This window comes from Hyposmocoma kahamanoa, unplaced genomic scaffold (assembly GCF_003589595.1).
Source record: "Hyposmocoma kahamanoa isolate Upper Pololo Valley unplaced genomic scaffold, ASM358959v1 62, whole genome shotgun sequence".
In the NCBI taxonomy this organism is placed as follows: Eukaryota; Metazoa; Arthropoda; class Insecta; order Lepidoptera; family Cosmopterigidae; genus Hyposmocoma; species Hyposmocoma kahamanoa.
This window is the reverse complement of record NW_020653850.1, coordinates 849927-867931: the sequence shown is the minus strand read 5'-3', so window position 1 is coordinate 867931 and position 18005 is coordinate 849927. Positions and strand designations below refer to the sequence as shown.

The 18005-nt window shown below is 35.6% G+C and overlaps 1 protein-coding gene across 1 annotated transcript in view; it reads left to right on the top strand.

Moving 5' to 3' along the window:
- Window positions 1–895: 895 nt before the first annotated feature.
- Window positions 896–18005, top strand: part of LOC113229615 (GRAM domain-containing protein 1B-like) — a 56780-nt gene continuing 39670 nt past the window's right edge. Inside the window, exons 1-3 of the mRNA XM_026463274.1 lie at window positions 896–1078; window positions 3084–3206; window positions 15903–15981. Coding sequence (XP_026319059.1) covers window positions 1035–1078; window positions 3084–3206; window positions 15903–15981 — 246 coding nt within the window. The 5' untranslated portion in view covers window positions 896–1034. The remainder of the gene's footprint in view (window positions 1079–3083; window positions 3207–15902; window positions 15982–18005) is intronic.

The following is an 18005-nucleotide window of genomic DNA, read 5'->3' as shown; positions in this document are numbered from 1 at the left end:
TTATTATAAATATGAATTTAATAACTATAGCTGCAGTCAAAATCAAAATTTAGCAGGTTCTTAAGTAGGTTCTTAAAGAGAAGAGCTCCACATAAAAATTATGTGCCAACTTAGACATTAAATAATTTGATTTAGATTCTTATTTTAGTCTGTTTTCAGGATTTTATATGATCCAGGTCATTTGTTTAAAAGATCTTTGCATCAGGTAAAGCAGGTATATACATCTTGTCGTCAAATTAGCATAAATTCTTTAGACAAATCCTTGTATAACATATAATAAGGATGATTATTAACATAAGGATGATTATAAGACAAAACGCTCCAAGAATCCGTTCAGATATTGCTTTTGAGTGCACCTTTTGGCTTATAGCACTTTCCCGCTTTTCAAAAAATGGCGGAAAGTTTTGTTTGAGAAATAACACATAGAGCGTCTCCCGCCTTGTATGTCCCAAGATAATAATCGAAGAACTTGGAAGTAAGTTGTCTCCAAAACCATACTAAATTGGCATACGGGAGTTTTCGTCCTACCCTACATTTCAAATATTAAAATATGTCACTAGAAATCAGTGACTTACAACAAACACTAGAAATGTCCGATCTGAAGGTTGTATTTCGAAATATAGTGGACCAGAAAAAGCTATATTATGGCCAATGATCTTACAATATGGCCATGAAATAAGAATGAAAAAGTTGCGATACGTTTCGCATCGATTCATACCAAAATGTTCTTCCCACGGATTTCTGATCGCGTTAATGAGTAGTGAGTGACTGTGGTGACTCCCTAACCCTAATACAGACGATATGTTCCAATGTGTGTTTAACATCTGTTGAACTGATTCACTATTACTGTTTTATTTATGTTGATATTGGTAACACCTTGAACAGCTGTCACTTAATAATGTCTACACAAATCAATCTCGCTTATATTTTTGTGTAAAAAAATCCATTATTTGGATGATGAAAGCAAAAAACACAGAATCTAGTAATAGGTCGCGAGTGGCTGAAACTGGCGTGAACTGAGCACCGCCGCTGCTATGAGCACCTCGGGACTAGACAGCCGAAACATTGCAATTTCCATGTTAGTGTGACAATGTTTTGTGCATAATTACTAATTATAGAGAGATTGCGTCTTTATATTTACGTGTTTACTGCGCATTTAATGTGTTTGCTTTGTGTGTTCCTGGCTTAATGTTGTGGTGTGGTGGTGAATGTAGTTTTTACGTATGTAAACCTAGAGGGGACCAGTGTGCCGTATATTGATTCAAGGGTCATTGATCTTCAAGATCAAAGGTTTCATCTGGCGGGAACGGGAGAGTGGAGTGGTTATTTTCTTTAATAATGCGTGACGGTATACTGAATCACATTAACTGTGGTGCTAGCTCATCCATATGCAATGTCAGTGCTCTTGTTTGGCTAACGAGACCATAAATTTCGACGGCCTTGAGTACGAAAGCAATTGAACCGTAAATGGTTTTGTTTATTTTTGTGCAGCCTTTGTAATATTTGTATATTGCCATGAATATTTTTTTTACTTTGTAGGATTGGGGAAATGGTTATAGTGAAAATTTTTGAGTTGCCATACCTAATGATAGTTTTCATTTATTTATTTCTTCCTATATTAGTTCAGTTTAATTTGTGTTACAACATTATAAATAACTTGTGGTGTATTGGTGAAGTAAACCTGCACTGTGGTTAATCTTTTTAAATAACGTTAATTTTAGTGGAGATCTGAGTCCTGCAGCGAGATTTAAGCTTGTTTCACCTTGTTGAAGTTTTGTCATTTCTCAATTTTTTTAATCTTTATTTGTTTAAAGAGGCTTTTACAAATCAACTCATCATATTGGCCTTTTTATTCTTTTTAAACATTACTTGGCTTAATTACCTCCTGCCAGTTCTTTAGTTAAAGAATTGTCATATAAAATTTAATGAAATATTTTCGCTCCTACTAAAAGGTAAACACTTTGGCTATCTCCAACCAAATATTCCTCGCAAACCTTGGTTCTTCCGCTTTAAACACATACCTAAACCCTATTCATCAATGATTATCCGGCTGAGACTGGGTCACGTTTGCTCCCCGGTTTTCCTAGCCAAAATTAAAGTACGTGATCACTCCCTCTGCGAATGTGGACTAGAGGAAGGCACTCTAGAACACTTATTTTTTAACTGCCACCTAATAAGCTTCCCACCTTACGATTTGCTTCCCGAAAATATTCCTCACCCAATAAATATCAACTATTTCCTAGCCAACGCACACTCTCCACTAGTATTCCCTTTATACAAATTTCTAAAACTTAATAACATAAATCTGTAACCAGCCCCGAATAGCCTCTGCTCGACCACATTCATTTCATAATTTACTGCCCCAACAATGTGAGTCGGAGAAAAATTCTCATTTCTGATCAGTCTTCATTTTTAAGAAAAATGAATATTCTTTATTCTTCCCGTATTCTCCCATTATATTTCGTATAATTTTATTTCTTTCTCCATCCTCCATGATAATTTTCCACGCTGACACCGGTCAAAAGTTTGTTACTGAACGAAAACGACGCCTAACTTTGTTTTACTAAACGATTTTATTTTTTAATTCCCGCTAAATAAAACTTCCTACAATGTTTCTAAAAGAAAGAAAAAAACATGAGCTCTCAAATTATATTTTTGTAATGTCATTAAAATATATATATAACTGTCATTGTGAATAAAAACCGCCGAAGTATTTTAATAACCGGCAATCTATCTCACCACCGCTACACATGTCTCTCAACCCTGACATTGGCAAAATCGTCGCGCAAAACGACGGAGCCATAGACACAAAAGTTGAAGTTGAAGTTGAAGTTATTGTGCAGAAAAAAAAACTACTTGTAGCATTAGTAACATTGTTGTCATACATTTTAAGCAACACTAAAAATTTGACCTTTAGATTTGAATTCATTATTTTGATGCACATAGTACAATGAGTTCACTAGTTTGAAATTTTATGTGATTATCAGGCACAAATTATAAGTTTGATTTGAAGCTGTAAATTATGTGACAAGGGATATGTTTGTCACAACCCTTAAGTCACATAATGAATAATGTCTTTCCAGGAGAAAATCAGTTGAGAACCTGGTAATATCATCTCAAGATGCTATCGGACAGAGCATCAGCCAGGCTCTCACCTTCTCTGGTGCAATCACGCAGCATGCCAACCAGATTGTACAGGATACCAAGTGAGTGCATACCCACCATCTTATATGTGATATGAGTGGTGTCACTAGTGTATGCAGTGTTCAAAGTAACTGACAATTTATATTTTCAATGTAAGAATTAATTCCATTTCTATGTCATATAGTCATATCACAGATATTTTGGTGGCATTTTAGTTAAGATGTCATCAGGCCTGTACCATTATAGCCCAAGATTTGTGGGACTTCAGAGGTCAAGTGCAAATACTTGGTGCAAAAAACAATTGAAATTAGCACCAGAAAATCTCGAAATTGGCTCAAATTTTACCCACACTTTTTGTTTTGTATGTAGTTTGGCAGAATTTTTTATCCAAACAATGTTTAGAAATTAATAATAATAATAATGCGAACACACACATAGTCTTGGGAAACCCTGTGTCGCGGGCAAATTACACCCAAAGTTACGAGAGAAATCTGTATTTGTAATCTGTAAAAAAAATATGTACCTATCATATTTTGAGAATAATTTTTTTGTATTATTTAAATTAAATTTGTGGATTTTGGATATAATTTCACCTAATCCATTTCGAAAATGTATTGCACGTTTAAGTCAATACCGTCACTAAACGAAAATCTCACATTTACAAAATTAAAATTGTTTTCAGGAAATTTAATGACCATTTTGTAAAAGTTGACTGTTTCATTTAGTAATGCTATTGGTTTAAACGTGCGATATGAGGATCTCTCGCCATCCGTGTTTGGGCGGACTCGACAGAAAGAAAAATATGTAATAAAAAATATTTTTCTTTTATTAACGTATTTGAGGCTTAGAATATCAACTGGATTGAAAATTTCATACTTTTAGAGAAGACTATTTCTTATATTAGGGACTTATTTATTCTTTATATTAGGGACTAGCAAATTCGTGGTAGACGGATGGCCCATCAGTTAATGAAGATCTGTGGATAAGGTGATGTCTATATTATTACTTATAAATATTAGAGTTGCAACGAATATTCAGTTACTGTTAGGCTTATTCGGCTTATTTTATGCCGAATACCAAATATTAAATCTCTATTTGGCCGAACACTGAATACCTGAAAACAAAAGACAGATATAAGAAAAAACGTGTAAATTTTATTAATGCTGAATATACATTGTAAGTTTGTGAAAGCGCAATTGTTCGCTGTTCGCGCGTTGTTCCTTTGTACTTTGTACAACAAAAGGTGTACAAAGTACAAAGGAAATGTAACATAACTAAATAATATTTTTAAAACAAAAAAATAGTTAATGTATCAACTGAAAATTTCCTACTTGCTATGTATGTACTTTAAAAATTAAATTAAAAACATTGGTGCTGGTGATATTACAGGTACATGGGACTTGCCAACTTATGTCTTAGGGTGACGGGCGTAGTGGCAGTGCCCGTCAGATCTTAGCGATTTAAAGCTCTGAGTGGCCCTGCAACTGTTATGGACAGGCGTGTAACTTACCATCAAGCGCACGACTTGTTCGTCCTGACACTTGATACTGTAACTTATAATAATAATAATAACACACATACTCATAGCCCCCCACTAGGGAAACCTTGTATCGCGGGTGCCATGGACACACACATAGACAACTACAAACTATATCCAAACTCACGAGAGAAATAAATGTGGTCCATACAAACATTTCTCGCGGCCCGGGAATCGAACCCGGGACCTCTGCTTGGCAATCCAGCATGGTAACCGTTTGGCCACGGAGGAAGTTAAAAGTTATAGAAATAAACAGTACTTTTTGTTTGTGTTTTCCTTTTTTTAAATGTAATTCCATGTGCCTGTAATTTCACCATCAGCACCCTTACTCTTCAAAACCGGAACGCAGTAATGATAACATTACCTACTGCTTGGCGGCAGAAGTAGGTAAGGTGGCAGTACTTCCCTGGACGAACTCTTTATAAGAATATATGTAAATGTAAGAATATATTGAATGAATGAATTAAATATTCTTTATTGCACTACATAATAATTTTTAATAAAGTTATGTATGTAGAAATAGAGATATCCATATAAATATTATTAACACATAATAATACATAAATAATCTTATTGAAGTTTATATATAAGAAAAATGAAAGATAGGTAATAAATGAAAGGACAGTTGAGAAAAAGACAAAACTTAGGAGTTGAGGAAGTGATCCTTGACACGTCGTTTGAAGGAATCAAGAGAAGTGGAACTTTGAATCGATTCAGGGAGAGAATTCCACAGTCTGATCGCAGAAACAGTAAAAGAGTTGGAATGAAAATTAGAGGTATGAGATGTTTAGTAAGAGAGCATCAGAGGAGCGTAGGCGACGGCAGTGTAGAAGTGACCATGATTTAGATTAATTCCGTCGGTTATCAGCATTTTAAATTTTTTTATAATCTTATCATTTTTTACGAGTGTTGCCAAACAGAATCAAGTGCAGCAAATGAACCACGCGTAGTGCTTCGCAGTGCACGGTACACGGAACAGTGTGTGATATTATGATGAAGGTGGAAGATTCGAAGTTCCGAGTGCTATATACACAGGTCGACTCGAAAGTCTTTATTAGGTAAATTATTTATGTTTTTTTTTTGTTTTTTTTTGCATTAATATTTTTTTAATATTATAAACTATACAATTTCATGCAAAGGAGCAATTGACCGAACGTTGCATTGTTATAATTTCAGACCGCGACCTTCACATTCTATTGTTCTGTTACGATTTAATGAATGAAATGATTTTGAAATAATTTATTTTTTTGTATATAATTTATTTATAATTTAGTTTAATAAGATGAAAACTACATTTTTATCATGTCCATTGTGTCGAGACTAATTTAAGAAACTACTTTTTCCTTCTTTTATTTCTTTTTATTTTATTAGGTATAGGTACTAAAAAGTATTGCTATCAATCGTACCATATCTGAAATGCAATTTAAACTCTTAATTTAGAATTTAAATCTAAGACTTATTACATCATTATTATGCAAAACGTAAGCATGTTGGCATAAGGAATAAAAATGTAAGATTATAAGAAATGAAACTATTTTTCCGGGTTTAAATCGCGTATATTTGTTTTTTCAAACAAACCGACGTTTCGGGCCCTTTACACGGTTGAAACGTCAGTTTGTTTGAAAAAACAAATATACGCGATTTAAATCCGGAGAAATAGTTTCATTTCCTATGTGTAACAATCGCGAACACCTAAGAACTCGATAAGATTATAAGCTTAAAAGTAATAGTAATAAAGACTAAACAATTACGTAGCAGTAGAGTTCCTTGTGAGATTTCGTCCAGGGAAATTCTGCCACCTATTTCTGCCGGCAAGCAATAATGTGATATATATACATATAATAATATATAAACATATAATAACGCACACAATCAACATAGCCCCGCACTAGGGAAACCCTGTGTCGCGGGTGCCATGGACACACATAGACAACCACAAATTACACCCAAACTCACGAGAGAAATAAATATAGGTCATTCAAATATTTCTCCCGGCCCGGGAATCGAACATGGGACCTCTGCGTGGCAGTCCAGCATGGTAACCATTCGGCCACGGAGGCAGTGATCATTACTGCGTTTGATTTTTGAAGGGTAACGGCGGTAAAATTACAGGTTTATCGTGGTCTTACTTTCCCAAACTCGGTACCTTAAAGCACAAAGTTACTGAAGTGCAAAAAATGGGTTGGATTTACTACAAATTTTGCAGCCTGATTTCACCTCACATTTCCTTCATATTCACGCACTGGCTTTTACCTATTCTTAAAGTAATGCACCCAAAGTAGCACCCTTGATAAGAAATTTAAAATAAATAGAAAGTTTTGCCGTCTCCTGAATAATAACTCTTCCAACGAAACCAACTCGTATCTTATGAGTTTAAGAAAGTAAGGTATCGACATGGAACTTGTCTACATATGTCTCAGGGTGATAGTCGCTGTGGCAGTGCCCCTCAGATCTTTGCGATTTAATGTTCTGCGGCACTGCAACCGTTATGGACAGGCGTGTCGCTTACCACCAGGCGCACGACTTGTTCGTCCCGTCGCTTGCTATCATAAAAAAAGACTAAATTTAGCGAGACTATGTGATTGAGAAAGCTGGTACGAAATCCAGATTGCGATGTTACAATACTAAATCATTGTCAACGGGTTGTAAAATTCAAGTGTTTTGAGTCTTCTTATGCTATCGACGGCATACACTGTAATGCTTATAATTTTCATTTTTGTCTGACGATCTCAATATAATTTCTTATACTTTGACATGTTGTGCAATTTATACGTAATGTTATTTGAGATTTGAGAAATAAATGAATCTGAATCGGCTTGCCATCGTTGCTTAACCAATCGATCCTAGACGTCGCGCGGGGAGGCTCCTTTCTTGCGGTGTTCTAAAGTGCCCCCGGAGTTATCATTACTCGGGTACAGTTCTGAGTTTAGTGATGATGTATTTATCTCCCACAGTTATTATTGTTGTTATACGATAATCTTGATTGTTATTAACAAATCATATTATATTACGTGTGTTACATCTTTGCCACTGACTTACAACCATAATATTACTTGATATTGTATGCTTTTATGTATTATCTTTATTATTTTGTTTAAAAACACGGCACGAATCGAGTGTACCAATTTTCGACTTTACTTATCAATGACAACTCCAACAATTTGTATGCCTTAATTATTCACGGTGTTTGTGTATAAGTGTGAAGTGTGACATCATCACTAGACGCCTCTATAGATTTGATAACACCTTCCTCTAGAATCGCGGAATGATTAAAAATACAAAATACGTATATCTTTACTTACGATTATAAAAGTAATACAAGATACAATACAATTACTTCGTAATATCAGAGGAGAAACTATCCACTCTATATTATCACGTATTAACTTGTAAGTGACTTCTGATAGAAGACGACTGTGTATTGTGGGCGGTCTCTAATAAAGTTATTATTAAATAAATAAAGTTTTTATTTATTATTATTATTATTTCTTAAGCAGAGTAAGAAATTTTAGGGTTTCCTCATTGTGAACAAACAATGTACACATTTTATCATTTACAATATTTATTTTAAACATAATAGATCGAGACAGCCTGAAAGAGCTAAACGGGTCATATAAATTTTTTTTTTCCTCATATTAATGTTATCAATATCAACCGGAATTAAACGTTGCTCCTTAAATTGAATTTGAGACTTTGTGAAGACGGCTGTCAACGAGTTTATTTTTATGCCTCATAAAAAAAAAATTACTGTTTAACAGTAGAGTAACTCCTTTGAAAGAGTTCTTCCGGGTAAGTGCTGCCAACTTACCTATTTCTGCCGCCAAGCAGTAACGTGACCATTACTGTGTTTCGGTATTGAAGGGTATGAATACTGATGTAATTACAGGCACATGGGTCTTGCCAACTTATGTCTCAGGGTGACAGGCGCAGTGGCAATGTCCATCAGATCTTTGCGATTTAAAACTCTCAGTGACACTAACAGTTATGGGTATATAAGCGTACGTAGTCGCTTACCACCAGACACACGGCTTGTTCGTTCCGTCACTTGATATAAAAAAAACATAACGTTTTCATTAACGTACTGTGACGCTTGTATAAGACCACAGATAATATAACACTATACTAGTATAGATACCCAAACTCATACAAAGAAATGTCGCATTCGTAATTCGATTGTAGTAATATTCGAAATGGCCAACAGATGGCAGTTATTAATACATTTTTGTCAAGTTTTGCTCTTGTTCAGGCGTTGATTATTATATACAATGCTAAAATCGCAAAGAAGCTGAGTCTGTATTTTTAATATTTTAAAGTAAAAGTTTTGCTTAGTTTCGTGAATAAATTCAAAGAAATGCAATCTATGCAATTTATTGCAAACTAACCAATTAAAAAGTTCGCTATTTGGAAACTTTCTACTTGATACCTTTTCAACGTCATTGTACTGTTTTTACAATGTTCTTAATTTTAAATGAATTTGAATTTTCCTAAAATGTTGTTTAAATAGTTTTGCATTTCTTTTATGTATTTTATACTTCTTATGTAATATGACATACATCATATTTTCGAGATTCAACACTTTATATATATTTTATTTTATTCAAGTGTCGCCATCTTCACTTTTAAATATGTACTAAAGTTAATTTGTTTGAATTGATACCCCATGATAAGACTTAATTTCTTTATAGCACTTTAGTGTAGAGGATGAAGGACTGTATATGTGACATTTCCCTTACTTTACAATGGTTACTTATATCATTAGCAGTAACTATGTATAATCAAGTAATTATTGTTCAGTAAAATACAAAGCAATTAAGAGAATTTCCTATCCGTAACAAACGGTTTCGTCTGCACAGTTGCGAAACCTGTTACGGCATTTGACAGTGGCATTTACAACGCCAAGGTTTTACACGGTTTAAATATACTGCCAGACTGCTTGTTTAACTGTTAAAGCGAGGCAAAAACTAATCGCGGTCGAGATAAATTCGACACAAAGCTGCGTATATTTCAGAATTTAATGCTAGGTACTTATAAAACCATTAATTTTACTTCTGGACGTGACGATTCAAATTCTAATCATCTTTATTTCAAAGGTAAGCAAATTACATTTGAAATCGTCATGTTAATTAACTCTACTGCTCAAAGAATGAGCAAGAAACTAACGGTTACTCTTTTAAATGTACATTTGAATACATTTAACATTTACAATATTTATTTCAGACATATTATATTGAGACTACCTGTAAGAGTTCGGGTCGCTACCACGGATTCTTGTCATCTAAGTACGCAGAAGCTGTATATATATATCTTTAGTATAAAGTTTTTGTTTCTTTATAGTTTTAAACCTCGTAAATGGTAAATTTTGAATGTCAACCGGAATCTTATTATAGAAGCTTATACATGGGCAACGTATAAGCTTCTATAAATAAGATTCCAGAATTGAATTTGTGACTGGTAAAAATAGCTAGTTTATTTTTATTCCCCGTGTTAATGTTATGTCTGTCACTATTTTTAATAAAAAAAATACTATTCTTCTTGTCATGTATAGCATTTTCGTAAATGTACTGTGACGCTAGTGTAAGAAAGTTAATTTCTTTAAACTTACTTCTCAAAGACACTTTGGGGCCCAGATTGTAAATTGCCCTAACCGCACGATTCTACGAGTACAAGACAAAGTCTTGTTAACATAGATGTTTTCAAAAGCTATTTTTCTAATGCTGTTTTCTTTGTGGTAGACCAAATGCATCGAGTATATAACCAGAAATTGAGACGAAATAATCGTCCATCCCTGGCAACTCATCAGGTAAATGGGCCTTATATCACTTTTAAACTTCTCGTTTGCGCTGAAATCACAAATTACAGAACTGAATTAGTACAGCGCCAGCTACTGACCTGTGTATACATCTCCGTATATTCCAAAAATATTCTGTATTTATTCTAATAAAGATAATATCTCTAAGGATGGGGGCTGTTCCATTCGGTGGTGTGGGGAAAAACAGTTAAACATCTAATTACAAAAGAAACGGAATCACATTTCATCGGTAATTGAATATTAAATATGTAATTTTGCTATAGCAAAGCTCAAGTTAAAGTGGTCGATTTGAAGTTAAGCAATTGACGACACCCGTCAATTGTTTCGAATTCGGGCTGGCCAATAGGCCAATAGAAATAGAAACAGTTACATGTTAACATCGAGTATACATATACTCGATGTATTTGTTATTATTAATAATTATACATAATAAATTTTTATTATTAATTTTCCTTTTCATAATTTGATTTCATACCATTTTCGACGTCGAACCAGCCTCTGTCGCCTCAACGTGCCTGCGTAAAGCCACAGACGCTAGTTTTGAGTCCAGTCGGGTCAAAGGAATTTTTCAAAAAAAAAAAGGTCCAACTTCGATAGAGGTCAATCGTCGAATCCGACTCAGCTGGGCAGCGTTCGGGAAATTATGTCACATCTTCTTGTCCACAGTATCTCAAGACCGAAGACTTTTGTCTTGAGACACCAGTGTGTGTTGCCAGTGACAACTTACGGCACTGAGAAGTGGTCGCTCACTATGTGCCTCAAAAGAAGGCTCAAGGTCACTCAAAGGGCAATGGAAAGGGCTATGCTCGGAATTTCGTTGCGAGATCGAATCAGTAATGGGGATATCCGCAAGGGAACCAGAGTAACCGACATAGCCTAAAGAATTGCAGAACTTAAGTGGCAATGGGCATGGAACATGACTCGTAGAACATGGGGCCAAAGAGTTCTCGAGTGGCGATCGCGTACCAGAAGATGCATCGTGGACAGATCACCCACAAGGTGGACTGATGAGATCTTCACCAGATGATGAAATGATGCAAGCGGCTCAGGACAGGTCGTTCTGGCATTCTTTGGGGGAGGCCTATGTTCAGCAGTGGACGTCTTTTGGCTGAAATGTTGATGATGATGATCAATAATGTTAACGATGTGCCTGATAACCCTGTACTATTACTCCTACCAGAGACAACCCAATGTAGAACTAATTTAGACACGTTAATTTCCCAAATTGGTCCTACCGGGTTTTGATAAACCATCGATAATTTAATCGCGATAGCTGTTCCACGTGACTCTAATACTATAGAAATTCACAAAATAAATAAAAAAGTGAACAAGGTCGTTATTATTTTCAAGTAAAACATTTGAAAAGATATAGCATGTATGCCTGATATGATCTTGACTGCGAAGAGATAGAACTAAGTTTTTTATAAAAATGATAGCCATTTTTATGTCATCTATGTAATTTGAGGATAACTTGATAGATGTTTGAACTCTATATTAACATACCAATAACAAGCTATTGTTATTTCTAATTTATAAAAAATCCAGTGTTAAAACTGAACATTTTTGTCGGTGTCGTGTAGTTAACTTTAAACTGCCATCTGGCCTTTGCGATTTAAAGCTATAGTGACACTATAACCGTTATGGGTATATAAGCGTGTCCCTTGCCAATAGGCACACGACTTGACCGTCTTGTTATTTGATATCATTAAAAGGACTGAGAAGAAAAAAAGTTAATGGTGTGTCCTATCGTAATCACTACAGAGTACTAAAAAACCGACCTCAAAAGTAATTCTCTAGTTTGGCACCCTGGTGGGGCCAAATGGGACCACTACTGAGGCACCCTCTTTACTACAGACAAAGAAACATCAAAATCCGTTCACAAATAGAGGTATCGCGTAACGTACATACAAAAGTATAGTCGAATTGAGAACCTCCTCCTTTTTTGGAAGTCGGTTAAAACTCAAAGAAAGCTTTTGTCTACAGAAACCAGTTTTGCTTGAAATTAACCTGACTATATTTTTTTCTGTTCACTTATGTAATTGAAAAACGTAGTTAATTCGCATGGATATTGACTTATCAACTTTATGTCCCCGAGTGATGGGTGCAGTGGCAGAGCCTGTTAGATCTTTGCGATTTACCTTTGAGTGGCACTGCAACTATTATGAGTTAGCTTTTACTTTTTTTCTGGAGGACACTTTGCAATTGGCCGCGGATGGCCTTGACTGCGTCATCGGATACAAGGGCGAGCTGAAGGCTCTTAACCCTTTAAAAATTAACTAAAACTAAGTAGCGGGCCTGAGGGCGCCCAAGAGGGCACGTACCTCGGCTCAGGGTGCTACTGGGGACTTCCGCCAGAAGGGCGTGATGTAGGAGAAAATCTACTAGTGTACATGCTGAAGTGGGGGGCTCTGCGACCTCGCCGTCGAGGACGGTTGGTATGTGAGGGGTTGCACTGATTCGCTATCTGGTTGGCCTTCAATGTAACGAGAGTAATAGGGTCGTCAGGGTCGTAAAGGACTTCCCTTAGCCGACGGGTTCTATACGAACGCGGTGGGGATGTTCCCTGAGGGGGACGCAGTTGGAAGCAGCCACCAGTAGGGGGATTTGGGGTGGTGAGGAATTGGGCTATTGTGGGGAGCTGTAAGTTGATGTGGAGCTTTACGTCGCGCAGGTAACACGGCACGGGGCATCCGTATTATAAAAAAATGTACATATAATTCTGTAGCTATCATTTTTTCACGCTGACGTCAATTCCGATTAGGCTTTCCATTGTAGAGTTCATGGAACTCATTAGCTAGGATCGTGATTCTTTGTTTCCGGTAGCTTTGATAGCCTTTGCTTTGTCGGTTAAGCTTATCGGTTAAACCTACTGTTACTATTAGCAAATGACAAAGCGTAGTAATAATAATTATTTTTATTGTTAGGTGCGTATAATCCCAAACACATTTAAGATGCAATGTATACGCTTCTATAATAAGATTCCGGTTCGTATTCAAAATTTGCCATTTAAAAGGTTTAATACTATAGTGAAACAAAAGTTTTATACTAAAGGTTGTTATACAGCTTCTGTGTACTTGAATGACTAAAATCCATGGTAGTGACTCGTTTAACTCTTACAGCTATCCTCGATTTCTGAAATATGTATTAAGAAGCAACCGTTCTCCGCTCTAGTTTACGTAATCAATCCATGAAACAATTATCAACACAGCAGATCATATTTATTCATATTCACCAAAATTGTAAATTATGAATGTTTGGCAGCCATACAGGAACAGGATGAAATCACAGGAACGGGGGCTTGTCAACTTATGTCTCAGGGTGCCGGGAGCAGTGGTCATAAGATCTTTGCGATTTAAAGCTCTGAATGGCACTGCAACTGTTATGGACAGGTGTGTCGCGTACCACCAGGCGCACGACTTGTTCGTCCCGTCACTTGGTATTGTAAAAAAAACCTCTCGCTAACGTTGAAGGTAAACACCGTGATGTAACCTGCATGTCGATGAGGATTCATAATCCTTGGAAAACGTGTGAAGTTCTCAAACCGAATTAGAGGGTCTACCCTGACCTCAACTGACCCTGACCTACTGACATCAAATAAGTAATAGTCGACCAAATTAAAAAACTCATAATGCGAAGGAAACTTCATAATTGACATTGTCTTTTTAATTTGTCGAATTTTGTTTTGGACGGAGAACCGGCAGTGGATCCCTAGATTGATCGGCGTGGCGAACTATGACCTATACCCTCTTAGAGGAGTGCCTAGCAGTGGACGTACGATATCTTGATGATGATGATGTCTTGACGTGGACTTAATTCGGACACTAAATTATTATAAACACGTTTTTGGAGTATATTGCACGATAAACCATTACTCTCCTCATTAACTGCCGAATGTGTCGTAATGAGTTATTGTTGTCGTAACCACGTAAGACTTACATCAATATAAAATAAATAAATTAAAAAAAATTTATTGCTGCAATAATTGTGCTTTATAACTTACATGATTATTGATCACCTTAAACAACATGTTGTTTAATGCAATCACGTTATTTTGTCAGTGTGTTGTCAAATTTTGTTTTTAATAACCTAACCTCAGTACAGACTAAAAAAACTGACCTCAAAGGTACGTGGAAGTACATATAATTACCAAGTTTTGTTGAAATCGGTTACCGGAAAGTGCGCAAACCCGGATTCATCCCTTAGTTCGCCACTATACGGGACTTGACACAGGAGATAATAAAAACCGGTTCTTACTACTCAAAGTATATTGAGAGAGAAAAACGCCTTAAATTGGAGAATAGCAAAATCAACCATTGAAATAATTGCTCCTTATAATAAAATTTAGACGCTATTTATAAAAATCTTTATGCGTGAACACGCTTAGAGGTGGATGATTTTTACAAAATTAAATGGAACTAGGTACCCTCTTTCCAACAAAACAGAATCATGACAATCGGTTCCTAAATACCGGAGTTATCGCGTAACATATGTATATACAAAAAAAAACATACAGTCGAATTAAGAACCTCCTCCTTTTTTGAAGTCGGTAAAAATCTGACTGGGTTTTGTGAGTTCCCACTTTTTCAGTAACTGACTTTTGAAATTCATCATAAGCATGCATTAAGAAGCAAATTACATTAGAATTTATTTTAATAACAAAAATAGTTCCGTTTAATGCGAGTATTTGGAGGATGCATGATAATAGTTCAAACGGTAATAACGTACTTTCCTTTGTTTAATGATAAGGATTGATTGCCGTCTGTGTACTTTAAACATACACGTGTCCCGCATTCAAATTATGCTGACAACACAATGTAGCATACGAAAAAACATCTGTGATTTTGTAACATCTGTCTTCTGCTTTGCTGAACTTACGTTTCGAAGTCTTCTTTAGGCACGCAGTGGCTGGTTAACACAATGATGAACAAGAACTCCCGGTATGTGAGTTGTGGGCCTTAAATCTCTAAAGATATTAAACGTAGTGCGTATTCTATGAAGTCTAGTTTCGCTGTTGCCTTGTCGTGTGTTGATTTGGATGCTCTGGAATTTGTAGTTCTTATTGCGTCATGATTTAGCAGATCTCAATTACGCCGATCTTGTGATTTTTGTCGTATCTCCAAATAGATTAATGAAAGGGTGAAATGTTTTTTTTTTATAAAATATTGATAAAAAGAGCCGTGGTAGCCTATTCATGCATCTACCTACCGGCTCTCGAGCAGGGGGGCGTGGGTTCGAAACCGGGCACCTCTGAGTTTTATATACCAGAATATATCTTATGCAAAACATAAATCTCAGTGGACGAAATTGCCCCCAGCGGAGCACAAAAAGCAGGCAGCGTTGTTTATAGCTATTCTAATATGTTTTCCGTTTAGATATGATTCATTTTTGTAAAACAATGTGTTTCTATTGCAGGAACGTCTCTCGGTCACCATCACCGTTGCTCCGTAACGCCGAGGGCAATAACGACCGCGACCACGTCGAAAATGATAAGGTAAAAAATATTTATTTACCATTCACTCTTACGCTCGTATTCCAGAACTCTACTCAATGCTCAAGTCAGGATTTGAGCAGACTTGAGTATGGTTTCAAGCAGAAATACGACCCTAATGGCAAGGCCTTGAGTATGATTTTCAGTGGTCACTGCAATACTCAAGTCCTGACTTGAGTATTGAGTAGAGTTCGTGGAATACGACCCTAAATGCTGGTTCCCTTGAGAAGAATGAATGAAAACTCTATGGGTTACTTTGTAAATAGTTTGATGTTTTTATTTCTTTCCTTAAAGAAAAAGGCAAAGGTTTAAAACCATACAGCCAAATCTTGGTGAATTTTCTTTTGACTTTTGTCATTTACAATGTTTATTTTAAGTATCATAAATAGAAACAAACATGAAAGTTAAACGGGTCACTTGACATCTTATCTTTTAATTAATTTCTTTTAATTTGCTTCTAATACTGGGTGTCGGTTATTTGAGGTTGAGTTTGCGTTCTTTTAAAAACTTTAGTTTAAATAGTTTTGTTATTCATTAAATTGCAATTTAATCAATATAAAACTTACAATTTTTCAATTTTCAGCCGTTTTTGCTTTGTTAAGACGACTGCAGGGAACGGCTAGTTTATTTTTATTCCTCTTATTAATGTTATTTTTATCCTAATTTTTGACTCCGACGCAAAAAGAGGGGAGTTATGCGTTTGAAGTCTTTGTACGTATATCAGTGTGTCTGTGGCATACCTCCCAAACGGATGGACTGGTCGCAGTAGTTTTTTATTTGAAGGCTAATTTAATCATGGACATCTGTTCAGATGTTTAAAGATCATCAGCTCTTTTTCCTGTTAGTGTAAGGATTTCGGTTATGAGGTGAATGTTTATAATATTACTTCAACTTGTCCGATCCGTGTCCGTAATAATAAATTAAAACTTATTAAAAAAAAACAGTGCAATAGTTAGTCATACTATTTGTTGCCTATCTATTAGCACAGTTAACGTAGAGTATTGTGACACCAAAAAACCAAAGAAATTCAATCATTTGAGGTCGAGGTGTACAAAAATCTAAAATAAGGTAAAAATAATTCGTTTTAAAGAAAAAACACATATCTCAAGTGGTACTTGGGATATTTTTTTTAACGTTTTTTGTAGCATTATTTGCGGCATTTGCAGTCTTATCCCTTTATTATCGGACACCCTGTATAATGCAAATCAGATAACATCACAATAATATAATATATTGACCTGATGCTGCAATTTTGACAGTCTGCGGACTACCCAATTCCTCAACTACTTACAGAAAAACTATCGTGTTTGGGCACATTACGATGATCTCGACTAGTAGGGGTGATGCCACAGGGGCGTTGCCGGTGCGTTGCGATTATTTTAATGAATTGAGCTCTGAGACGCTTCCTGTTTCAACGCACAGTGTGGCATGTCGTTCTGATTTTTTTTATTTGGCTTACAAAACTGGTTACAGAGTTATCAGTCTTAACTAGACATGCTTAAATACAATTCGAATACAGTGGAACCTACTAGGTGTAAGCACAACATGCATATAATTTTCACATAAATCTTCTTACGAACTAATTTGGACTCGGATAGCCCAATTTCTGTTTATAAACTGAATAAAAAAACAAATTAAGAATGTAACTTAGATATTTAAAAACAAAAAAGAAATGCAAAAAAAATGTGTTTGATAACTTACTTTTTTGAATACATTTTACGAATATACCGGTTGGTTGAGGACAAAGAACCACCGAAAATATCGAAAACATTTCGAATACAATTATAGTCACTACACATACTATACAGAGGAGAATGATGACCGAGTCTTGTCTTACATGCAGGCATTTATATGTAGTACAACGCATTTGCGACGACGCAACCCCTATGTGGCATCGCCGTAAGTTGGTTTACAAATGGTGACTTTATAGTTACTTATTAAAGTAACCCCGATACATTGCTTTGTATCGAAGTATTTTAAATTTTAATTTAACTTTTTTTCATGAAAAGATATGTTATTCTTAATAT